We start from the raw sequence: 23,913 nt of genomic DNA, 5'->3' as shown, positions 1-23,913 counted from the left end.
ATCACTGCAGCATTTAAAAATCCAGCCAAGATGAAGATTTCAAACAGAATATGCTTCTACCTAGAAACATTCTAAATGAAAAGAAACTGTAGTAAATAAATCCAATTAATACTAGGAATAAAGTAGAAAATCAGAAATATTTAAATAAAAATATATGGAAACAAAATTAGCTGTGAGACAGCATGATGCTTTCAAATTATTTCAATTGACTTTAAAAATCCATAAGTAACTAATATGAATTATTTCAAACAACTCCTGGACAAAGAAATTTTTGGAGTTCTAAATCTGGGGGTTTTCCACTCAAACATTTGATTGCCATAAATTTTAGTTAAATGATAACTTTGTTATTGTGCTGGTAGCAATAGAAGGACTTTAATTAGTAATTTGATAAAAGCTTGCAGCACAAACAAACAACAAAATTAACATCTGATTAATCCCAAAAGAGGTGCTAATCCTCTAATGTTACAAACCCGGCAAACTTCAAACTTCTTCCTTGGGCAAAAGTCTACATAACTAGACAGGGCTCAAATGATGCCCTGAAGGTCACCAAACACAGGCTGTGACTGCAGATGTGCCTTTTCCTCAGTGATCTATATCAGCTAGAGCTGTTTTACAGCAATGTGAGAGGGTGAAGAGTTTACACTAGCTGGTTATGCAATAAATGTCACTGGTATTACTGCTGACTTCAGACTAGACTCACAGCATTAAGCAGTTAAGAGGTGATAAAGCAGGATTAATTCCCGAGGAAAATTTTTTATTAATTTGTCAGCATAGTTTGTAGTACAAATTCCCTGCTACCTTTATTCTTCCTCATACAGGAAACCATTTTGCACCAATCTGTTATTCCCTTAAGAGTAGGACTTCATAGCAATTTTAATATTGCACAGACACACCTTTAAGCCTGTTTTCACACACTCACCTTAAAGGAAGTCATCCAAGATCACAGCTATTTATGGCTGTTCATGTAAATCACAATATGGACGACAAGGGAATGGTTATGGAATAGTGCAAAACACAGTAACTTTGCAGTAATTGCTCTTTGAGCTGCCCTGATGAAATTGTACCTGACAGGTATGGCAAAATCACCCAAAGTGAGTGAGTGGTTAGGGCAGGGCAGTACTTTACCACTGGATAAAGCTGCTTCAGAGGCAACGTGAGCTCTGAAACCTCCACCTGCTGTAGAAACAAATACATGATCAACACACTGAATTCTCATTGCTCTCCCCCACCGTGAGGCCCACTTCTCTTGCCAGCAAGGCAGTGGCTGCTATTCCAACACAGCATTTTTTTTCATTTCCTTTTTTCAGATCAGAACACAGGTAAATGAACAAACCACCAATGAGAGCAAATAACTAATTTCCTCAAAGATACAGGTATTGCCTGCAAAATAACAAAATGTGGTAACGTACTACGATATATAATCTGTCAGATGCAATTTTTTTGCCATAAGTATGCCCTAAGTCTGCTCTAACTTAGGATTTTCAGTTTGCCTCTGACATTGACCTGCACTTAACAATACAACTGCAAGAATTTCAAATACACAAATTTACAACAAGAGCAAAGTAAATCCAAACCATCTGATCTGACTATTTTCCCCAAAACCAAAATAGAGTATCAACAGTACTGCTTTGACTTAGGTCCTGTAATACGAAAAGGTGCTGCCTTCTACCAGATATTTCATTGATGACACTTGCGAAGATCTATTGCAAGTTCATACAGAGAAATAAACTACTTCTTTAAATCACCTCTTGGACATCTATGTTTAATAAATAATCAGCAACTCAATGACAGCTTGGGTGAGGAGGAAAAGACTGATGGTATGCTAACCGTATACATAAAGCTGTATACATGACAAATCATATTCTACTTATCAGGTACTGTGAATCACATTTATCTTTTTCCCATGATGAGTTGCTTTCCACTGAGGAAGGAAACTGTGATTTCCTACAGTTATCCAAGCACCTAGTCTAGGGGAGACCAGGTTACCATCCCATTACTGTGGTAGGAAAATTAAAAATAGTAAAAAAAATATGTGCCTGTCTCAGAACAAAAAAGTTTCAGGAGCATTCTGTAAGGCATTCTTCTTGAGAGACCAAATTTCCAGCATTTTGAAATGGACAGCTAAGTATTATTAAGGTATTTTGTTTCCACTGATAAAGGAAGACAGTGATTTTCAGGAGTACTTAATGAACAGTTTTGAACAAAAAAAAAAAAAACCACAAAACCAGTCACCTTTCTTTTTCTAAGCCACCTATATCTCATATATATCTGTGCACTATAAATTAATTATAATCACCCAGTATTTGGTCAATCTTGTCGTTGTAGTTTCTAGAAAACTTGTCAGTGCCAAGAAAGCATTTTAATCTCTGGTTTGTGCCAATAGCACGAGTACAGCTGCAAAGATTAATGGAAGCAGCCATTAAGGAAAATAATAAAAAGTGATGTTTAAATAAAAGCTGGCTGAAAAACAACAGAACATGGCTGATCTAGGCCAAAGTAAAGGAAACACCATTTAATCTACAGAATTATTTACATCACGCTAGTCACCATTTGCAGGTTAGACAAAACTTGGTGCATGTCTGGGGAGAAATAAGGAAGTCTTATTTTTTATATTGAAGTTTATTTTATAAACAGTAAAAAAGAGGTTGTTAGATAGAATGCCTTAAGAGTTACAGGTTTTACAGCTGTTCACTTACACTCATCTCTGATACATCTTCCCATCTGTTCTATATGCCATGTATAAAACACTTTTAATACTCATTCATCCCACACAGATCTTTTCAAGAGAAGCATGGGCCCATACTTTATTTTTAAGAACTTTCCTGATCTCCACTCCTTTATCACTTTTGTTGTAGGGCTCTCTTTGTTGTGAACATACTACCCCTTACCACTAAAAAATTCAAATTTGTTATAATCTTATTCCTTAGTTACAAAAGCAAAATCCATGAATTCTTGGGGAAAAAAAATCAGAGGAGAAAGGACACACTGGAGCCTCTTTTCACACCTCTACAGCTAGCAGTGGAGAACTGACTCCTGCTAATAAAACCAAAAAACCCACAGATCATTAGCAGGAAAAAAGCACTTCATCAAACCTAATTTTTTGGCCTGTGGCCCTGGCAGTGTAGTGCTGGCTGCCTGGGGAATGTCACCACTCAGAAAGGCCAAGGTCACTCTGAAGTCAGCAGTGCTCAGAGCATCACACACTCCAAATGTGGCACCCTCAACACTGCAACAAGCACTGCCCTAGGGCAGCTTCCACAACTCACATTCCACATCCCCAGTCTAAAACGTTCATTGTGAAGTGGTCACTACTGCCTTTTAAAACAAGACCAGAAAAGCAGGGGAGTCAGCTGTGCCCTGCCTCTCAAAAATTCTACATGAGGAATGCAGCATCAACTTAAAATGGGCCATGAATGTGGGAGATCTGCATGTAATTTCATAAAAGTTGAGCACTTCCATCCCCAAAATCTCAAGACTTTGTAAAAGCTTTTGGATTTTGTTAAATATTTATCTGAGAGGTAAATTTGGAGAAGTATTTTGGAGGGGAAAGTAGAGGAATATGGGTCAGACAGAAAAGCAGTACCATAATGCTGCACCTATGTCTGGCATTTCTGAAAAAGCCTCTAAGCAAGAAACAGATTCTGAATCTCTTTTTGATTTTAAAGTAAAGCTCCTCTAGAGATTAAGCACCCCAAAACTGGTTGATTCTGAGGTCTGGTATACTGATTTGGGGTGACATTCCACCTACAGTCTCCCATAGCTCTCACATTCTGTGAAGGGTCTGGAATAAAGTATCCAAAACTGAGATAATGGAGGGAAAAACTTTTATAAAGTCTCCTGATTTCCTCTCTTTGTACAGCTTCTGGTACAACAAATTTAACCATGTCTAGAGTTCTGAAACACAGCATGGTGAACATTTGCCAAAACAGCTTCTAAGATGTATCATTTGACTTCTTTTTAATTACATATGCTTTTTATTTTTAAATATACTGATGGATATTTTATTAATTAATGGTGGCACTGTTCTAGACTTTTTCCCATCATACTTAACAAGGGTGGCATCTAAGTGGATGGCCACGCTTTAAGAGCATTTAATCTACGCTACATTTGCATGCTGTCACTTTTTGCTCATTACCAAAGTACATACATAAAAAACCAAGAGACTCCTGGGGTGAAAACTATAATCATTGATTTGTGGTCAATAAATTACTAAGAAGCGTTAAAAGAAACTGAGAATAGTATCTATTTCACTGTACTAATGGTTCCAGATAAAAAGTATCAGCCTATGGTTATGTTAGTTAATAGTCCTAAATTGAAACAACAATGCTAAGAACTCAAGGCAAATTAACTCATAGTTACTGCTACTGGAGTAACATTAAATTAAAACAGGAGTAGATTGGAAGTTTTCTGAGAGAATAAAAGCAGATAAAACATGACACAAAACCAGACATTGATCTAAACAAGAGATGGTTCAATGTCAGTGCTGAGGCTTTTGTTTCAAACATGTACTTAAAACAATGCACCTATCTTGCAAGATCCAGATACTCATAGCTCTGTATTCACACACATGCTTGCACAAGTAGACCGACTGAGAAATGTCTCTAGAATAAAATTCAAATCTTCCTAAGAACAGTGAAACACTATGAACAATGAAAGCTATGAGAAAAAAAGAATATTGGTAGTGAAAACAAAGAAAGAAAAGAAAGTTATTCTATGGATAGAGTTACAGTTACTAGGTCTGTGGATTCAAAATGAAGAAGTCCTGAAAAAGGAAGTTTCAGTTTTTCTTGTATGCATTCAGGTTGTGTTTTATCTTAACACATACTAGATCAGACATTATAATAGTGAATGTATGTGTGCAGTGCTAATACAACCACCAAGCAGAGAAGTACCTAAAATACTCTTACTTTCCTTTAGAATGCAAATACTGTCATTAAGTACACAGGGGCAACACTTGAGATCATTGTGGATCTTTAAGTATCACACATAAGCTATTCAAGTTTCTTAAGACAACAAAATTGGCAATAAAATAATAGTTACACTGTGTTGGTAAAAATAGCTCATTTTCCAAATGCAGCTCTCTGTAAATGTAGAAAAACTGCAACTGTCTTGTATATACCATAAGCTATTCATCTAAAATGGTACTGTCAGTGAAACAGATGTCATTGCACAATATCCCTGCACCACCCACATTCTGTTCTCCTAGTTGCCAAACAGAACTGTTTTGAATTATTTACTGAACAATCAGATTCAAGCATTTCTGCAATGATTTTCATGCTACATTAAAGGAAAAAAAAGTACTTAAAACTGAAATGTAGTTCCACATGATGTTTTAATGTGATTTAATACATTCAACATATCTTCACCAACACAGATGATGAAGAATAGACTGAAATCTTAGCAGAAAATTTGAAAAAGTCTTATTTTTAAGATGTTTGTCCATCAGCTTCTTCTGTTTTCCTCTTCCTGCCTATTATAATCAATTTCAGGCTTATGTTTTTAAATATCCTTGTTCAGCTGATTCCACCTCAGTCCTTAACTATCTGTTCTTCACAGGATAGCTACATAAAATCTGAAAATCATACCATAGAATAGGTTAAGCTGGAAGGGACTTCTGGGGATATCCAGCAGTGGGATTGCTCTTACTACTGTAGGGCCCATTCAGTGTGACTTGTTAGGGACACATCTTGATCTGCATATTCCATACGCCATCCTACTCCGTAGAACTCAGCCATCTGGTTTTTATCTTGTCTTTTAATCCTGTCTTGCTTTTTCATCTAGCCTCTTTTTTTTTCATCTTTTTCACAGTGATCTCTGGAGTTCATCAGTATCAGACTGCCATCAGGCTTCCTAGGGGGTGGCATGAGGCACAGACATCCACAGTTCAAATAGAGCCTTGCCAATGAGCCCTATGAACTCTAAATGCAAAAAGGTTTGTAGTCTGTTCTCACCAGTGCCACAAAATTGTTCCAAAAACTAAAGCTACCAGATTTTCTCAACCTGCCACTTTAATAATTGAGACTACATATATTTGAAAACATGTGAAGGAAAATAGTGAGCACAATAAAATTCATATAGAGTACTCTGTCTGCATTCACATTTGTACAAGTGACCAACACACTAAAGAAAATAAGATCAGAAATTCAAATAGTCACAGTCTTCTAGTACAAAAAGATGTACTTTAATTTTTAAGTTTGGTGATAGAAATCTAAAAGGCATCTAGAGATACACATGCATTCTAGCAACCTGATGAATACACTTAGAGCAAATGAAAGCTAGACAAAAAAATCAATTCATATCTAAAGCCTTTCCTCACGGGAAATACTGTCCTTGAGAATGTAAAACTTTCTTCAGCCTCTCAAGACAACTGAGAAAAAAAGTATGGAAATGAACATTAAAACACATTTTAGTATCTCCAGAGGTTTCTCATCTGATCAGTTTTCTACTCTTTGGTACTCGTTTGCTAATAAGCCACCTAACCCTTCACTATCCAGCTTTATGATGCCTTATTTAGACTTCTCAAATTTGTTGAGCTGCTTTCAGATTACATCAGCCTTAAAGGTAAATACGACACACATGCTTTTTTAGCAGAATTCTTGCCAGTTTGGCAGCAGCAGAATCAACAACAGATAGGCAGAGGGAGTTTTGGTTAGAGGAAAAGAGAATTTTCTCTACTGTCCTAAAATTAAAATTTTTCAAGAAACTTTAACACACCCAGTTCCAGATAGCTGCCTAGCAATTCTCTGGCTCAGTGGGGGAAAAGAGAGTGAAAAAGTTTCCATCAGAAACAACTGAGATTGCAAATTCTGTGTTCAGTATACTAATTTGATACATACAATTGTACATACACACTCTTGATGAGTGGGAGCAATCTAGGCTAACAGTTAACACTGTAGGAATGAAATATTTTTTGCCACCAAGAGCCAAGACTATCACTTCTGTGATACTTATAAACCTCAGTGTTTAGGAAATAAACATCCATATGCATTGCATTCACTACAAGGCACCAGACCTCAGACTATAAAAGCATTTTATTCTTTGCTTTAGACAATAACTTCAAGTCCTAAGCATCTCTATCAGGCTTAGGACTACATGTAATAGTTTTGGGGTTTGGGTTTTTTTGCTATTTTTTAATTTAAAAAGCAATCTAATAATAGCAAGTAAATTAAGAGAGAACTTCACTGAGATTTTATCCAATGAACATAATCTGACATCCTTGCTATAAGAAAATAATTTCATTCATCCTGCTTAATGCTGTTCAACTGAAGAATAGAATAATTCATAATGACTTATCATTTCAAAGTGTAAGTGGAATATTAAAAAATATGCCTTTACAGCATAGCTCACAGAGTAAAAACATGGTCTGACACCTTGAGAAGCCATTTTGCCCGGGAAGCAGAAAATACGTATTTGCTAAACTGCAACAAAATTAGAACACCTTTCATCTTTCTTCACTCCTCAAAGATTTATGAATACATTATTTTATCACTTTAATTAAATTTAATTCAGGAAAATTATTTTCATGAAACATATCATGCAAAGCTTGTGTTTTTAGGAACAGTAGCCAATTTTTGATTTTTTTTCACCCCATCTGAAATCTGTGTACCTGTATTATAAACAAATTCTAAGTAATTAAAATGTTAAACAATAAATGAGTGGTATCCTTTTAAAATCAAGGCCATCTAGAGTACTTCAAATATAACTAATGTTCAATACAGCTCGCAAATGATTTATTCTTCTGTTCAGTGAAAAATAATTAAATACTTTGATACACAGCTACTCTCCCTTATCTTGTAGCCTGGACAACACAAGGCAGTTGCTTTTCATATTGATAATTGCTTCAGACCAATTACTGATTTATATTTTCTGTCCAGTTTTGGACAGATGAATGTGTTTGCTACATATACCAGAGTCTTTCGATCATGACATATTTTTAGCACTAACTGTCAAAGGATTTACAGAGCACTACGAACTCTTAGATTATTTAGAAACCAACTATAATGTAGTTATAGAAGCCCCTTGCTAATTAAGGTAAGTATTTTGTTGGCATTGACCCTTCTTTTCATTTACTTATAAAATCCCAATAATGCATTTTGAGAAAGGTGAAGATAAGCATGATGATGTTGGAATAAAAAAAGGAAAAGATAAAGTTACAAGTAAGTGTACAGCTGTTAAACCTGGTTAGAGAATACAAGGGAAAAAATGAGACTTTTCGGGGCTTTAATTTTGGTGGTTTGTGGCTTGCCCTAAAACTGAATGTGTCTGTCACAACTTTTAAAATATCCAGCTCTGGTATGTCTCTCTCCTCCTGTTTACGTGCCTGTGCACTTATATTGTGCACAGGATTGTGCCTCTTCTGAACCACTTTATATATGACTGCTAAACAAAAGAACAGTGAGCAGCTAGGTCCCTGATAATTTGAATAATTACTGCATTATAAAACCTTACCTGATGAATATACCCAAAATTATATAAAACCAGACATTCCAACCAACATATTGCTACATGCATAAGTATTAAGCAGCTCAGCTTCAGAGGTCCCTTAAATATTGCTTGCTTTAAGAAGAAAGCTATTTAAAAGATTATTGTAATTGCTGAAAACTCAACAAGCCCTCCATGCATTAATTTCATTATCTACTTGTGGACAAAAATTGTTTACACAGTTGAAAATAGCATATGGGAAACCATCCTCCTTAAACAGAGAACCTATGACTTTTGCCACTGTGGTCACTCTTTTCACGAGTTTTATTCATGAAAGTGCCACTAATTACAACAGGAAGTTAATATTGCATTATCATCATCAGTAGATGAAAAGCATGCATAAAAAATAACTTTGTATACTGTTCTGAATTATTTGCACCCTCTCTGAGGAAAAAAGTGCATTGAAAGTCTTTAGAAAGCCAAATTTTGTCACAAGATCCTCCCCAGATATTGTCACTGCTTAATCCAAAAGCTTAGGGAAAAAATAGCTCGGACCTAATCAATGTGCCAAAATGCTGAGTAAAGGTTTATGTCTTTTTGCTGTCATTTTAATTCTTGCTTTCTATGTGATCAGGATAATTCTGGAGTTAAAAGCTATTGATTTACTAGAAGGCTGCTTGTTTTTTTATTTTCAATAATATCAGTTTGATTAAACAAAAAGACATTTGAGCAAAACATGGAACTTTTCTATATTGACTACTGCACTGTATTAGAACCCTTATGCTATAGAAGGACTTAGCACTTATAAGGACATTAGTACATAAAATTAAACTAAAAATTGACCAACCTTTCCTTCAGCATCTGTTGTTACCTTCTCAACCTTGTTCCTGTTTAAAAATTTCTTCACCAATTCTTCTACTTGGACATTGAACTTCATAAACGTCACATAGAAAAAATATGCTGTCAGGAGTGTTATGCTTTCCCACCACATTATGAAGTTATCCAGAAAAAAGATGATTAGCAAGATCAAGTCAATGATGTAAAAGGACATGTCTCGAAAGAGTGGCCACCAAGTAAGGTTCAAGATCTCTTTAGAAAATAAAGCACACATTCCAATAACAAAAAGGATATTGAACACGGCAGATCCCACTATTGTACCAATGCCAACGTTGCTGTGGGATATAAACACTCCTATCAAAGAAGTGAAGAGTTCTGGGGCTGACCCACCAGCAGCCATGAAGGTTGCCCCTGCCACATCATCAGAAATGGCCAGTTTTTCAGTGATGACAGTCAAGGAAGGAACAAAGAACTCATCACAGACTATGGCTAAGGCTATAAACATGTAAATCATTCCAATTATATGGAGGATCACTGCTCCCTGTCTTCTCTCCTCAAGAGAGAAAAGGTCCTCAGGGTACTCTCCCTTCGCATGATCACCTGTGTCATTGTCTTGCCCAGCTTCATATTTCATAGAAGCATGTGGATCTGGAGTGCCAATTTCATTCTGTTCTGTGAAATCCAAGAGAGTTCTTTGATGCCCATGCACCAGCTTTTGGCTATCTAGGCTGCTGACCAGCGCCATGCTATGTGGTTCCATCTTGAAAAAGGCACTCATTGAAAGTGAGAAAGTACTAATGGCCACTACACTGACAAGGAGCCCTACAATTCGTATCAGTCTCAGTTTTTTCCTGACATTCTGGTGCCACCTGCAACCGAACAGCGGTTCCGCCAAACACCACTCCTCCAAGACACCAACAACAGTTTTTTTCTGAAGAGCCATTTTGTGTTCTGTGAGAGATGCTGAGGGAGTCAGACAGACTGTTCCTTCATACTTTTCTCCAGCTTTGAAGTTAGAAGTGCTGTAAGAGTCTTCCCAGAATCAAGTACTTTTACTCTTCACAGGACGTATTTTCTTCATTCGTCTTAAAAGGACAAACATTGACATTAGTGAAACAGGAAGTGATTAGAAACTTATGAAAGCATTTTACAGACTGGGTTACATTTAAAATCTGAAGCAGAATATGTAACATAAACCTCTGTCACATCCCACCGGACACAGCAATTATATGTTTGTTTATGCAGTAACCCTGTGGATAACAGTTTACCAATACTCATTTTATGCCTCTCATATGCATCTGAGCCACTGCTCTCCTCAGTTGCCAACAAAAAAAAAAAAAAAAAAAAAAAAAAAAAAAAAAAAAAAAAAAAAAAAAAAAATCCTAGTGGAAGGTAAAAACTGTCCCCAGATGTTGTGCAAAAATGAGGAAACTATTATTTTAATGGATACACCACAGATTATTACCTGCTGTAATTACTTTTCACTATGAACATGTAATGTCCAAATCCCAAATGCAGGGACAATAGCGCCAGGAAAAGCAATCAAAGTGCTAACAAGCATCTCATCAGACATTTAGACAGCTGAGGCAGCATTAATTGAAATGTTACGTATGCACAGAGCAACAGTCATTGGTGTGTAAGTAGAACACTCTGATGCTGGAACAGGATTGAAATGGGAGTTTCTTTAGCTCCACTGTAAAACCAGCTCAGGTTTACAGAGAGAACTTGGTTTCCTTCTGATCAGAGCTAGGACACTGTCTTGGATGAGTCAAGATAAAATTTCCAGTCTCCCCTCATTCTGTTTTGATTTATGTCATGCATTCAGGAATAAATGTAGGATGTTACTAAGAATACCTATGTGATACCTTTTAAAAGTGCTCCGCTTACTAATACTTAAGAAAATTGTTTAAATTTACACAAGAGTTGATCCTGAAACAAATAAAACGGTAAGGAATTATGCAAGAATTACAATTCATATATGCCAGAGATGAGCTTTCTTGACTAACAGCCCTTTTAACACAGGAAAAAAAAATCTGTAGATAATAGCAGGTATTTTGCTTAAGGAATTTGAAGAAGATTTGTAATGTAAAAGTTAGTTACATATGTGTCTTTCACAGTTAGTTGTATTTTATATGAAACAAAATGTAAGATACTTTCTGAATCAAACTGAATGTTAGTCTTTCCAATTACTGCCCAAAAATACTTTGTTACATCTCTTATTCAAGTCATTTGTAGCAGTAGCTAAATTCTGAACATTCTATCAATCAGCAGAATAACTGACTTTGTATTCCCAAATACAGGATTACAGCTATTACATGCAGTTATCTCCCTAGAAGTTATTAAGTCATTCTCAATTTCTCCTGATTTTTTCAAACAGTTTCCACACTAAGATGTCATAGAGACATACTTCATCCGCAAGATGCAGCAGCACGGCAGAGATATTTATCTTCCACCCTAGAGTTAACACTCGACGGACTGCCACAAAAACATTTAGCAGGAAAGGCACCGGAGCGGCACCACCACCGCTGCCGTGCACAGTCGGCGGCCACGGGCCGGTGTCCGCGCTCCCTTGGCCATTACGCGAACGGGATACAGGAGAAGCGATCCTGCTGTCCCCTGCCCTGGCACTCCGCGGCACAGCTCGGCCAGACCGCTCCCGACACGGCGGACCCCAGACCCGACGGAGCGCAGCGCAGCCCCCCGCCGCCCCGCCTTCGTCCCCGTGCCCCCGCGGAGATGCCGCAGAGCCTCGCCTAACTCAGCCCAAGTTCGCACCGCTCCGCCGCGCTCCGCTCCACGCCGCACAAACTTTTTCCACCTCCGAAAGGGGAGCGGGTCCAGCCCCAAGAGCGGAGAGCCGCGCAGGCACCGACCGGGGGCTCGGGGCACCGGTGGCCCCTACTCGGCAGCCGGTACCGCCCATGGAGGCGGGAATTTGCGGATGGGAGTCCCCGCACCGCCGCAGCCCAGCCCCCGCCCCGCACTCCGCCGGCGCTCACCCGGAGCTGCGCTGCGCTGCGCGCCGGCCCGCGGCCGCTCGGCAGGGGCGCGGAGGGAGCGCGGCGGGGACGGGCACGGGCACGGGCACGGGCACGGGCGGCCCGAGCGCAGCCCCGCGGCACCGACTGCGGCGGGCGGCGGCAGCGGGACCCGCCCCTAAAGGCGGGGCAGGCGGCGCCCCGCCCCCGGCCGCCGCGCCCCCACGGGACTTGGGTTGCTGGCCAAGCAAGGGGGCAAGGAATTTATTGCTTTTATTTTTCCCCTTCACTCTGGGTTAGCTGGCGCCGTTTTAAGCGAGATAAAATTTAGCGCATCTAGCAAAGATAATAAGCCTCGAAGAGCGGGGCTCTTTTAAAAAGGTGAGGCCTTCTGGTCAAAAATCCTTTATGCCAAATGAAAGGAAATCAGGACAAGAAAGATAAGGACGTTTCATTTTGGATTTGATTTAAGGATGACAACACATCCATGATTAAGTTATTTGTTATGATTAATTTACTGCTGAACAGAAATTTCTTCAAAGTGCATTTCAAAGTTGCCAAAGAGAACAATAAAGATGCCCTGTACACACGTGAAAACAGGAGAATTCCTTAGCCAGAGCTGTCCCCTTCTATTTTAATCTTCTGTTTTCAACATTAGTATTTCCCCAATAAGCTGCGCTTCATTAAGTAAATGCTTCAAAATTCACAAATATTGAAACAGTTACAAATGCAGCTCTGCCATAGCTAATTTCCTGTGACGTACGCTGGAGATCTATTAGAGTACACAGGTGATGCTCTTTTGACATACCAGTTGCATTCCTCCTCTATGCCATTGTTAAAATAACCTACTTGGTAATCCATGGATAAACCAAAGTAATCCAGTGTAGGCGGCCCAACATCCCAGGAAGATTCTGATTGGTTCAGGGCTGTTTAAGAAGAACTTCATGTGGAAGTTCTTGAAAAATGCAGTGCCCAGACAAAAGCGAGGATATTTGCTCTCGGCTGGGTAAGAGCAACCATTGAGGTCTGGGAAAAGTTTGGTAAAGAGCTCACTAACACATCTCTGCTTTCAATGACATACTTTGCACCTTCTGAAAAGCCCTACTGCAAGAGATGAACTCTCAGTCTCTTTGGGGAAAATAATAACCTCTTACAGTTTCTACTTTCTTCATTTTGAACTCTGATTTCGTCCTTTGGCAAACAGAAAATAACTCTTAATTGGTGCTTCACAAAGAATGCAAAAATGTGAGAGTTTATCTTAAGTGATAATACACTGAAATTATAGGTATTATTAGGACATCACATGAAAATTAAAGACTGTTAGAGTAAGCCTGGAATGCACAGTCTCTTTATATTTCTACACTGGCAGGACCTGGGCTGTTTGGTTTGGCCTTGGAATTAATAGGAAATTCATAAGTTCTAAAGACTTAGGAGATGGCAAAATGGGACACACCAAAGTACAGCATTCATCTTTGAAACTATGTGGCCACAAAAGAGATGTAGAATGTTACAGAGATATTGCCAAAATTTCAGTGGTTTCTAGTAAGAGCCACAGCTGAGTCACACAGACAAAGTGTGCATTAAGGGCAGAGTCTGCTCGTGCAGTGCACTTTTATTTCATGTTTCATACTGGGAGGTGGTCATTAGTGGCTGGCAGTTGATGGAGGGGCTTGTTGATTATCACGACTTGCCTTTGTCGAGTCTCAGGATGGACACATGTAGAGATTGCTTTTAACCTTGCTTCTAGAGACTCCACATAGATAAGAATTAAAATGCAGATTTACTTCTGTATCCACATATGCAAGACCTAAATAAAGTAGATGCATCTTAAATGTTCAACCTGTGCCTGCTCTGCAGTCGGATAGGGATTAAGGGTAGGTACGCTAATAAAATTTCTTGTGACTGCTGAATTGTTGGCTTGCAGTCTATGAGAAGTAGACACTTGAAAAATATCAAAAATGGTTTTACAGCTTCACAGATGGTCCAGAGGCAGGCTGAGATATGTGCATAGTACCCCAAATGAATTAAAAATTGGAAGTAGGTGACTTTTACAAATGACCACAGGGAGAATATGTAGAAAATCCCCTATAGTAATGCTATTATATTCCCTATAATGATATTTTCTAATATCTGAAAGTCCACAGATAGATACTGAATTCTAGTATCTATCTGTTTCTCTGTAGTTGGAAAGATTTTTCTTCCAACAATAAAAATGTGTTGCATGCCAGGGACAATAATATCTGTGACAAAAATTATGTGGCTCACAGATGGGTATCTCTACCAGTGACTTCAGCATTTTGAATCAGCTGACCCATCCCCATATAAATGCTGCCTACTAATCAGGAGAGAATTAAATAAGCACAGTTACATTAGTATAAGAAGGATAATATAAAAGAAATCCTTTTTTTTCCTCGCAAAATTAAACATCAGAGTACATCCTAGTTAAATTCAGAACAACTAAATTATTTGAGTGGAACAACATTTGCCTCACAGCTGTTCAATGTTTCTGCTTTAAAGAGAGGAGAGAAGGCACCTCTGCCAAGTATTTAGATTCTACTCCTTCACATATGAGGGTGTGACTAGGTTTTCATTTTTATTTATATTTGTGCTGAATATATACTTTTTAATACCTTATCTGTGGTTTACAGCATCATGTGTGAGGAGTCATCTGAATTCATAAGCCACTGTTTTTTACCAATTCCTGTTTCCAGGAAGCTCCAAGAAGTAAAACTTTCATTTGTTTGTTTGGGTTTTTTTGTTTTTAGAGGAGGATTTTTGTTTTGTTGCTGTTGTAAACCTTAGACTTGATGAAAGCAAGCACAGAAGTGTTTTTTGTGTTGGAAAGGGAAGGAGGAGGGAGTCGAAAAATCCTAAATAATAACATCTCTAAGTATCCCAGCAGGACCTTCTAAAGCTGGAAGATAAAGCTGATGAGGAAGTTACCATGACTACAGAGGCGGCATATTTGAATGAAAATGGATGTTAAGCTTTTAAATGCTAATTGCAGTTGGGAACAGGTGACATTTGAAATATAAAAATTATTTCACACTTTGTCATTTTTAACAAGTGAAACAGGATAGAAAAGATGACAACAGGGTTCAATTAAAACACTGGTTCTTTCAGCTTGGATAGAGTTAATTTTCTTTGTAACAGCCACTATGGGGTTATCTTTTGGATTTATGGTGGAAACATGTTGATAAGTCAAGGATGCTTTATTACTGGTTTTATTACACAGCGTCAAGGCCTTTACTGTTCCTCACCCCACCCCACCAGCAAGAAGGCTGAGGGTGCACAAGGAGCTGGAAGGGAAAACATCCAGACTGCTGAATGCCACTGACCCAAAAGATATCCCAGATCATATGGTGTCATGCTGAGCATATAGAGCTGGGGTGGGGGGTGAACAAACAAGAAATGTTCTTAGTGATTGTCTTTGTTTTCCCTAGTCATCATCACATATGATGGAGGCCTGCTTTCTTGGGGATAGATGAGCTTTTTCCTACCCACTGGAGGTGATGATTGAATTCCTTGTTTTGCTTTGCTTGCATGTGCAGCTTCTGCTTTATTGTTTAAATCATTGTTGTTGCAAACCCATGAGTTTTCTCACTTTTATAGTTCTGATTCTGCCCCCAGTCCTGATGTAGGGTAGTAAACCAATAGCTGTGTGGGGCCTAGTTGATGGCTGGGGTTAAACCACAATAGCACTTTTGTCACCCAGCATGAGTATTAAAGGATGCAAGATAATGTTTGATTGGAAAATGCTAGATTGAATTTATAGCAGTTATGCTGCTTAGCTATTAATCAACAGGCTCCTGTGCTTGCCATGGGGCTGAGTTGCCCGGCTGTAAATTAGAGTCTAGTGCTTATTAATGACTGCTTTTTGCTTTCACTGCTTGCCATTGGGCTGTGCTGCTGATCATGTTATTCTGCTGGGCCTGGGATTCTGATAACAGCCGTGATGATGTGCGTGGGCTGGCAGATGGCCAGGGCATCACTGCTCATTCTGTGCTACTGTACTGGGCAGGCTGGAACTCCACTGTGAAATCAGCTGAGAGGCACTGTGACCCGTGAGTGAGTACACACAGGAGGGAGCAGGGCACCCCAGAGTGTCTGTGGCGTGGATATGCCTGTGCCGCAGTCTGTACAGCTTGAAGCATCTGTGGCCATGGTTGTGTGTGTACCACTGCAGAGACACTTCCAAGAGGACTGTGGCTCAGGGATTAATCCATGCTGCAGCAAGAACACCTTGAAGTTATTCACTGTTGGAGCATCTCAACGTGTGTAGCCAGGGAGAGTAGGTATGCCCCATGAGAGAGTATTTAGCCACAGGTAAGGCAATATTGGAGCAGGTTCGGTCCTGAAAGGATGGTAGCTGTGGGTGAAGAATCCTTCTCTCTCCTTCTTCCAGCTCTATATGCTGAGCATGATGCCATATGGTCTGGAATATCCCTTTGGTCATTTGGGGCCAGCTGTCCCAGCTGTGTCCTCTCCCAGCTCCTTGTGCATCCCCAGCCCACTCACTGGTAGGGTGCTGTGAGGAGCAGAAAAGGCCTGACACTGCTTAAGCCCTGCTCAGCAGTAATGAAAGGATCCCTGTGTCATCAACACTGTTTCCAACACAAATTCGAAAGACAGCCCTCATAGATAACTCTATCCCAGACAAAAAATGGAACAGCATGGTCTTCATTATTAGTATGTTGAATAATTTAATTGTTAGTGATACTAAGCAAACACACTGTATATAAACCATAGTGTTTAAAGAGCAGAAACTGATTATATTACCTAAGTAATATATTCTTGAGGAAAATATTGAGCAAAATTAATCAAACATCTTTAAATTAACTGCAGTAACAAGTTTCCAGTAGCCAATATTAAAGAGAGCATCTAAAGTTAATATTCAGAAAGAAAAATTCTTAGTGATGAGTAAATGCTACAGTTGCCTTAAGTTAGGAGTGTTACTTATTGGCACTCAGTACATTGGGGAACAAAATATGAGCATATACACAAGGGTACATATTCTTCACTGGACTCAATACCACAAGCTAAAATAGCATGGTAGACCAGTATCACTCTGTAACTATTGTAGTTTGCTGTCATACAGCCAAGTAGCCTGACTTTGGGATTTAGCTGTAAAAGATGCAAAATATGTGCTTTACCTTCAACTGTTAGTATTTGCTCTCTATTAAGCCTCAAAGATCATCTGAGATGTCTGTTTCTTGCAGTGGGTTAAATATTATTTGCTGTGACATGCATTTTGAAATAGCTTTGGTACTATTATAATATATCACAATCAGTTGTAATGAAAACATACATTTAATAACAAATAATTAATGTAAAAGGCTTTGAGAGTTTTTGAGGAGATTTTTTGTTTATTTCTGGTTGGGGTTTTTGGTTGTTTTTTTGTTTGTTTGTTTCATTGGTTCATTGGTTTGGGATTTTTTTTTTGTTTGTTGTTTTTGGGTTTTTTTAATCTATTTTATTTGTTTGTTTTTAAAAATAAATAAGATGAGAAATCTGGGGACTGTACCTGTAAACTCCATAGTTACAATGAGCACCATGAACGATTTTATTAAGGAGGCTAAAACTAACTGCTTTTTTTTTTTAAATACCAGTTTCTGCTAGTGAATAAAGTGATAATAATATATAAACTGAGTATAACTTTAAACACAGAAGATTTTTGGCCATGTTTTCAGAACACTGAATTACATGGTTTTTTTAATATAATATTTAAAATACTACTTAGACATAAGGCAATTGTAAATGTTGTCATTATAACATGCCAGTCTCCTTAAAGGACAGTTTAATTCAATGAAGGTATAAATCTTCCTTCTCTTTACCTAGGCTTGAGAGGACCAGCTCAGAGCAGAGCCACAACAGCCTAAGTGAAACATAACACAACAGTGCTATGAGAGAAGAAAATACTCTGTGGAATATCATTATTGAATTCCACTAAAAAAATCTGGGTATTTTATACAGAAATGATTATTTTTAATTACAGGGTAATTCCAAAAAACCCCAGCAGTATGGACCAACATGTCCTTAGTTTTCACATTATAATCTCTTTCAGATGGGAAAAGTTGCTCCTCTGAAGTGCCTTGTATCTAATATAACCCCAGTGAGCTGCCCTGAAATCAACAAGAATGTTTATTTCACTATAATCTGTGGTCTACCAACCCCATTTATAAGAACACCTGCAAGATGGCAAGTCAGCAGAGTTAGGAACAGTTGTAGGTTTGGTGGATGAACTCCAGCATCCTTGCCAATTGCCCAGCAGTTCCACATCTCACATTGCTTAAAGCCTCAGCTCACAGTGACTTCTAATACTGAGGAATGCCTCAGGAGCAGAGGTGAAACTTGATATTAGCTACAATCTTGGTTTCTCACACAATATATTTATGACTAGGTCATTGGCCAGAAAGAGCTGAAGGGAAGGTCTCCCACTGACAATACTCCTCTCACAAACTAAATTGTCTTTGTTGCTGGATCATCACACAGAAATTCCCTTTTTCTATCATTTCTCTGTACTTATATTCTTGCACTCAGTGAATTACAAGTTATTTGTCTTCATCTCTGCAGTAATCTAGTTTTCAGGTAAATTCTTACATTCTTTTGGATTTATTTCAGGGAAGTAAATATGAGGTAAAAATTGTCCTCAAATAGTGAGGTTTGAAACAGTGAGAATTTATGAACTATGCTTAACTATGCACAGAGTTGGAGTACAGAGGAAGCAAAATGAAAGAGATAAGAAAATCTTTTTATGACTGAAGTCGATGCTAACCCCTTGACATTGCCAATGAAAAGAAAAGAAATTCATGAGTCATTTCCCGCTTACATTGCTAGGTCCTTGCGTGCGTAGCACCAATTAGCATTGCTCAGTTAAAGAGTCCTGCAGATGTGCACTGAAAGTGCTTATATCATGGACTAATGCATGCCCAGGTCAGTAGACAGGAGACCCCATCTATTGACAGAATTTCAAAATTCGCAGTGGTTGCAAAAGGAACAAAAATCTTTCAAAGAACAGCTGACATAGCGGGCTTTGTATTTGGTAGTGGTCAAAGCACTGAGTTGCGCTATCTTGAATTTTAGAGTAAGGTTAAAGAATGATTTAAAGCAGCATGAAGGAATTAGTGCCATGAAAAGAAAAAAGCCAGACCTGTCAAACTAACAATGGGATCTGGAACCAGAATATAAAATAGAAATTTGAACCAAAATAAATTGACGATTTGAGAAATTTTCTGAAGACAAGACACACATTTTTTTAAAAATTGAAGACTCTCTGTCATGACCTTAATAATTGAGTGTGTGTAATCTTCCTCATTCATTAAGAGATTTTTGGAGAAATACATCTCAAAATCTATTTAAATTTCTGAAGCTTACAAACCTGTATTCTGTAGAATGATTCTGATTGCAAATGAAGAGCAGTGATCTTTTTTATCTGCTGTAGTAGCTTTTTTAAGAATTAGAAAAACAGACCATACCAACACAGTAGTCCAAGAGAAACTGCAGAGAATTGTTTCTATAGTTGAAATTTAAGACAAAATACAAAAATGAGATCTGCAACTATCTCTATGTAGTGGTTAGGTTGTTTTTTAATCCATCTCGGCTATGATGCAGTCTAGTGCACAGACTAAGGTAGAAATAAACAAGTGAAACATAATTTGAAGGTGGCTTAAATATTGAAAAAGCTTAAATGCATCACCCATTAGACATTCTAAAGATCACTGTAATATGTTCATTACATTAAGAACAATTAAAGAAGACAGATACAATTACTTTATCTGGATTTGTTGGGTTATTTTTCTGCCAGATATGTGATCTTTAGTGCTAAGAACCTCTGTTCTATGTCACATCTAAGAGATGTTGACTTTTGCAACTCTCTGCAGCTGGACCACCAGCATCAGTTCCTGCAGAACCTAAAAGTCTCCCTCTAAATACTAAATAGCCAGTGCTACCTTGAATGCAGTCTCCAGTGATAAGTATTTTTTGCCAAAAGATCTGAGAATGTGCTGCTCCAAACATCTTTTACTACTGCTTTCAGGCAGTTTTGGACTGCCTCATTGACATTCACTGGCTTGAGGCATCTTGGTTTATTTCCTTAGCTGTGTTTAAAAGACATGAAATTTCCATATAAGTGGAAAATTTATTCAGTTTAGCTCCATTTTAATGCCAAGAATGAGTAAACATCTTTACTGATTTGTGTAATCACTGGGAAAGAGTAGCCTTTTTATGATCTCTTGTCATTTAATAGTAAATGGTATGCACCATACCCCAGGTCAAAGGAGACTTAACATTTACACACACAGTTAAAATTAAGCCAAGCATTATAAAATGCATGCAGGTTGATTCCCTTATAATCTTGTACTACAGATTTGTATTTCTCAGCACCAGCTAGGGAAAGTAAGCTAAACAAATTCTTATGAAGCCTTTATCACACATCCATGATCATTTCTGCAGGTGAAAGTCTGTACTTGTAAGAAGCAGGTATGCCATTGACCATGTAATGTTTTAAAACCAGTTTTAAACTTGGTTTTTGACAGTAACAACATTAGATCCATCAGTTTAGCTAAACTTTAAGTCTTCTGAGAAAGTGAAAGTGGGTCTAATAAATGCTATTGCTGAGCTAAAGTTGACTACTCTCAAGTGGGTAAAAGGAGAGTGACTTTACAGACTTTTTGTCAGTTATGCTACTACAGCTGGTGCTACAAGGGCAAGCTTTTCATCAAAGTATGAGAAACATGATACTCTTCACAAAATCAACTGGCAACTTTTTGCACACAGGCTCTGTCTTAGGGTTTGAAACAGTAGATTTTCTTAGTATGGGCTGCATAGAGAATTTGAGACACAAATGTTTAGTGCTAAGGGCATTCTCTTCACTTGTAAAAGAAGTCTGCTTCTGTATACTGTGCCTGTAGGCAACAGGGAGGCAAGAAAGCAACGCGGTGCTTTGTGGTACTCTCCATGCACCTGGGAACTGCTGCAGCAGAGCCCAGGTAATGAAAGTCCATTAAACTTGTCCTCTCTCTCTAAACATGTAGCACAAATGATTGACAACCCTTGCTGAACAAAAGATTTTTTGAGTCATCTTGCTGGGATACAGCAAGAGAAGAACAACCTAAAAACTGAAAGAACATGTTCAGATCTACCGCAGGATGCCTTGAGATGAAAGCTTTAGCTCCTTCTTGAAGTTTTCTCACCTTTTGTAATGTACACTTCTGTCATTTCTTTAGGAAGAACAGGCGGGAAATTAATGTGATGATACACAGCTATTTCAGAACAGTGTGGCTGATTTCTATGCATCTACTGGGCACCTATGACAGTATGAGTTGCTTTTTTTTCCAGCAATAAATTTCTTGTCAGACCTTCTTGGAAAAACAGTGAATGGACAGAATATCATATTAAGCAGCAATTTTGCATGATTTGGGGAGAAAGGTGGCTGTGTGCTGAAACTTTCTGCTCAAGCGAAAGACTAGATATTCCTCCCAGCAAAAGAAGGCCAAATTGCTAATCCACATGTTTTGGACAAATTTCTTTTTCTTTGTCCTTTAAAGGGACATTCTCATTCCTCAAGTGCATCAAGAACTTGTAGGGTCAATCAGCACCAACAGTGGTGTTCAGGCACAGAGGGCTGGGTCTCATTACTCGTAGATGCCCTAAATGTGTATCAGAGATCTGTGTGGCCTTTGCTAACATGAGCATTGATGCTTCGTAGTTTCCATGGAAATTTACTCTTTCAAATCTTATCCCTTGCATGCAGGCTGTTTGCTTTATTGTATCAAAGTACATATGCACCAATGCAAAAAGGTTTGGGACAGGCAAAAATCATAGTCTGGCAGAGGCTGCGCCTGCTGGAGGGACATTTTGAGGAGGAATGCTAGCTGTGGGAAGTAAGCTTGGAATAGACACATGCAGGGTTGAAAGTCTCTTGGGTCAGTGTAAGAGTTAACGTAGTGAACAAAGGATTTGTGGTTTAGGTGCCTTTAGAATGGAACTAGCTCCATTCTGTGGCTTGTGTGGGCTTGTCTGCAAACTGTAAGAGCCAAATCTACTTCTGCAAAACTGTTCCATCTGTGAGTAATTTCTGTCCCTTCTAAAGGGCCCAAATAAATAAAACAATTTAATAAAGATTATTAAAACAAAATGTTTTGTTTTGTTTAATCTGTGGCCTAGCTAGTCCAAGATTTCAAAATGGATGAATCAGTTGTGGGACTCACCTAAATTGCCAGGGGTTTGTGTGGTGCTTAACTCCTGCCAATCTAGTTGGTACTCAGTTTTATTCCAGCTTGATGTTTTATTTTGGGGGAGTGACAGAGAAAAATCTGGCTGCTTTGAAACAAAGGATTTTGCTGGCAACAGAAGCTGGAAGTGTAATTATTCACTGGATTTGTTTTCTCATCAGTTACCTTCCATCTGTAATTTTGTTGGACGGCTGATTAATACATTTTAAAACCCAAAATTAAACTTCTTATGTAGGCATACTAAACTCAGATTCTATAGAGTTAATTTGCTGAAACTTTACTTTGAGCAGAAATTATGTGTTCTCTTAAGAAATCAACATACTTGAGAGCCAAACAGTATCTATCTGCTCTTCATCAAACTTAGATTTCCTGCAAGTAAGCAGAGCACATGTGCCATGAGTTTTAGAGGGGAGTAAAAGACACAAACTTGAGAAAGGGACTGCAGAGAGAGAGGTTAATGACCAGGGTGCTTCTGCTGTCATGCAGTACCTCGTGCTCTGTGGATGTATATACATATCTACATCTTCTTCTATGTATGAAGAATGAAATGGAGTCATGAGGAGGAAATGTCCCGTAGAAAGTTAGCCTGAACTGCCAAGTGGTGTTGCACAGCTGGTGTTGGGATGGCCCTGTCAGGCATTGCTTCTGGGGCAGTGCTGAGGATCTGTGGGCAGGTGAGCTGCCTGCAGGCACAGGTCCTGAGGAGGGGAGTCGTGAGGCAGGGACCAGTCCTGCTTCCTTGTTCCTCCTCACAGGAGCAAGTCCTGGCCCATGGATGCTGCACGGCATGTTGGAGAGTACCACAGGCAGAGGGAACCAGCTCTAGGCATTCATTGGGCTGCTGTGAATTCCCACAGGAGGACTGCACTTTTGCAAACACCAGCAACCACAGATTGCTGCAGGTCCCAAAGGTCTGGAAGCATGCATGTTTTTCTGCACGATGATTCAACCACTACAACAGACCTCCATGAGATTTCCAAATTTTCCTAAAGCTTCAGCTCCAATAGCATACCTGTTTTTTTCCAAAGCATAATACTACTTTAACATTTTATGATATGCACTGTCAAATACAATTAGGCTTTCTAACTCTTTACATTTGTTCTCTAAGTATCTCATCCAGTTGCTGGGAATTTCGGGAGGTAGTAATTTAGTCTTTTCCTATAGCAGTTGATATTCTGAGTTGTGTTGATGTGTGTGTTGCCAAATTTGGACTCTCCCATGTGCTATAGCTTGTCTCTTCCCCTTTCTTCTGAAGAAAAATGGTATTAGTCATTCTTTCAATAAGTCTACATGAAACTCCTACGATTTCCAATCATTGGTTTCCATCATAGCTTTATAAATATGTGGCAGCTCCCATAATTCAAATAGTTTTTTTTTGCTTGCGTGCAGCTTTGCTCATTTAATCATAATTCTTCCAATTGTCAGGTTCCAGACCACAGTTTAAC

General features: G+C 38.6%; 1 protein-coding gene across 5 annotated transcripts in view; it reads right to left on the bottom strand.

Annotated features, from left to right (window-relative positions):
* The window catches only part of SLC24A2 (solute carrier family 24 member 2), a 113,806-nt gene extending 101,397 nt beyond the window's left edge, over positions 1–12,409 (bottom strand). For 2 of the 5 annotated variants that reach the window (XM_054652318.2, XM_054652319.2), the window contains exons 1-2: positions 12,034–12,177; positions 9,269–10,343 (exon numbers count right to left, since the gene is read on the bottom strand). In XM_054652318.2, the coding sequence (XP_054508293.2) occupies positions 9,269–10,201 (933 nt within the window). In that variant the 5' untranslated portion in view covers positions 10,202–10,343; positions 12,034–12,177. Of the gene's footprint in view, positions 1–9,268; positions 10,344–12,016; positions 12,178–12,257 lie in introns of those variants that run through there. The other 3 variants (XM_077171085.1, XM_077171086.1, XM_077171087.1) reach the window with 3 other exon arrangements.
* Positions 12,410–23,913: the final 11,504 nt, after the last annotated feature.

Source organism: Agelaius phoeniceus, chromosome Z (assembly GCF_051311805.1).
Source record: "Agelaius phoeniceus isolate bAgePho1 chromosome Z, bAgePho1.hap1, whole genome shotgun sequence".
Lineage (NCBI taxonomy): Eukaryota > Metazoa > Chordata > Aves > Passeriformes > Icteridae > Agelaius > Agelaius phoeniceus.
Note: the sequence above shows the minus strand (reverse complement) of the source record. Positions and strands in the feature narration are given on the sequence as shown.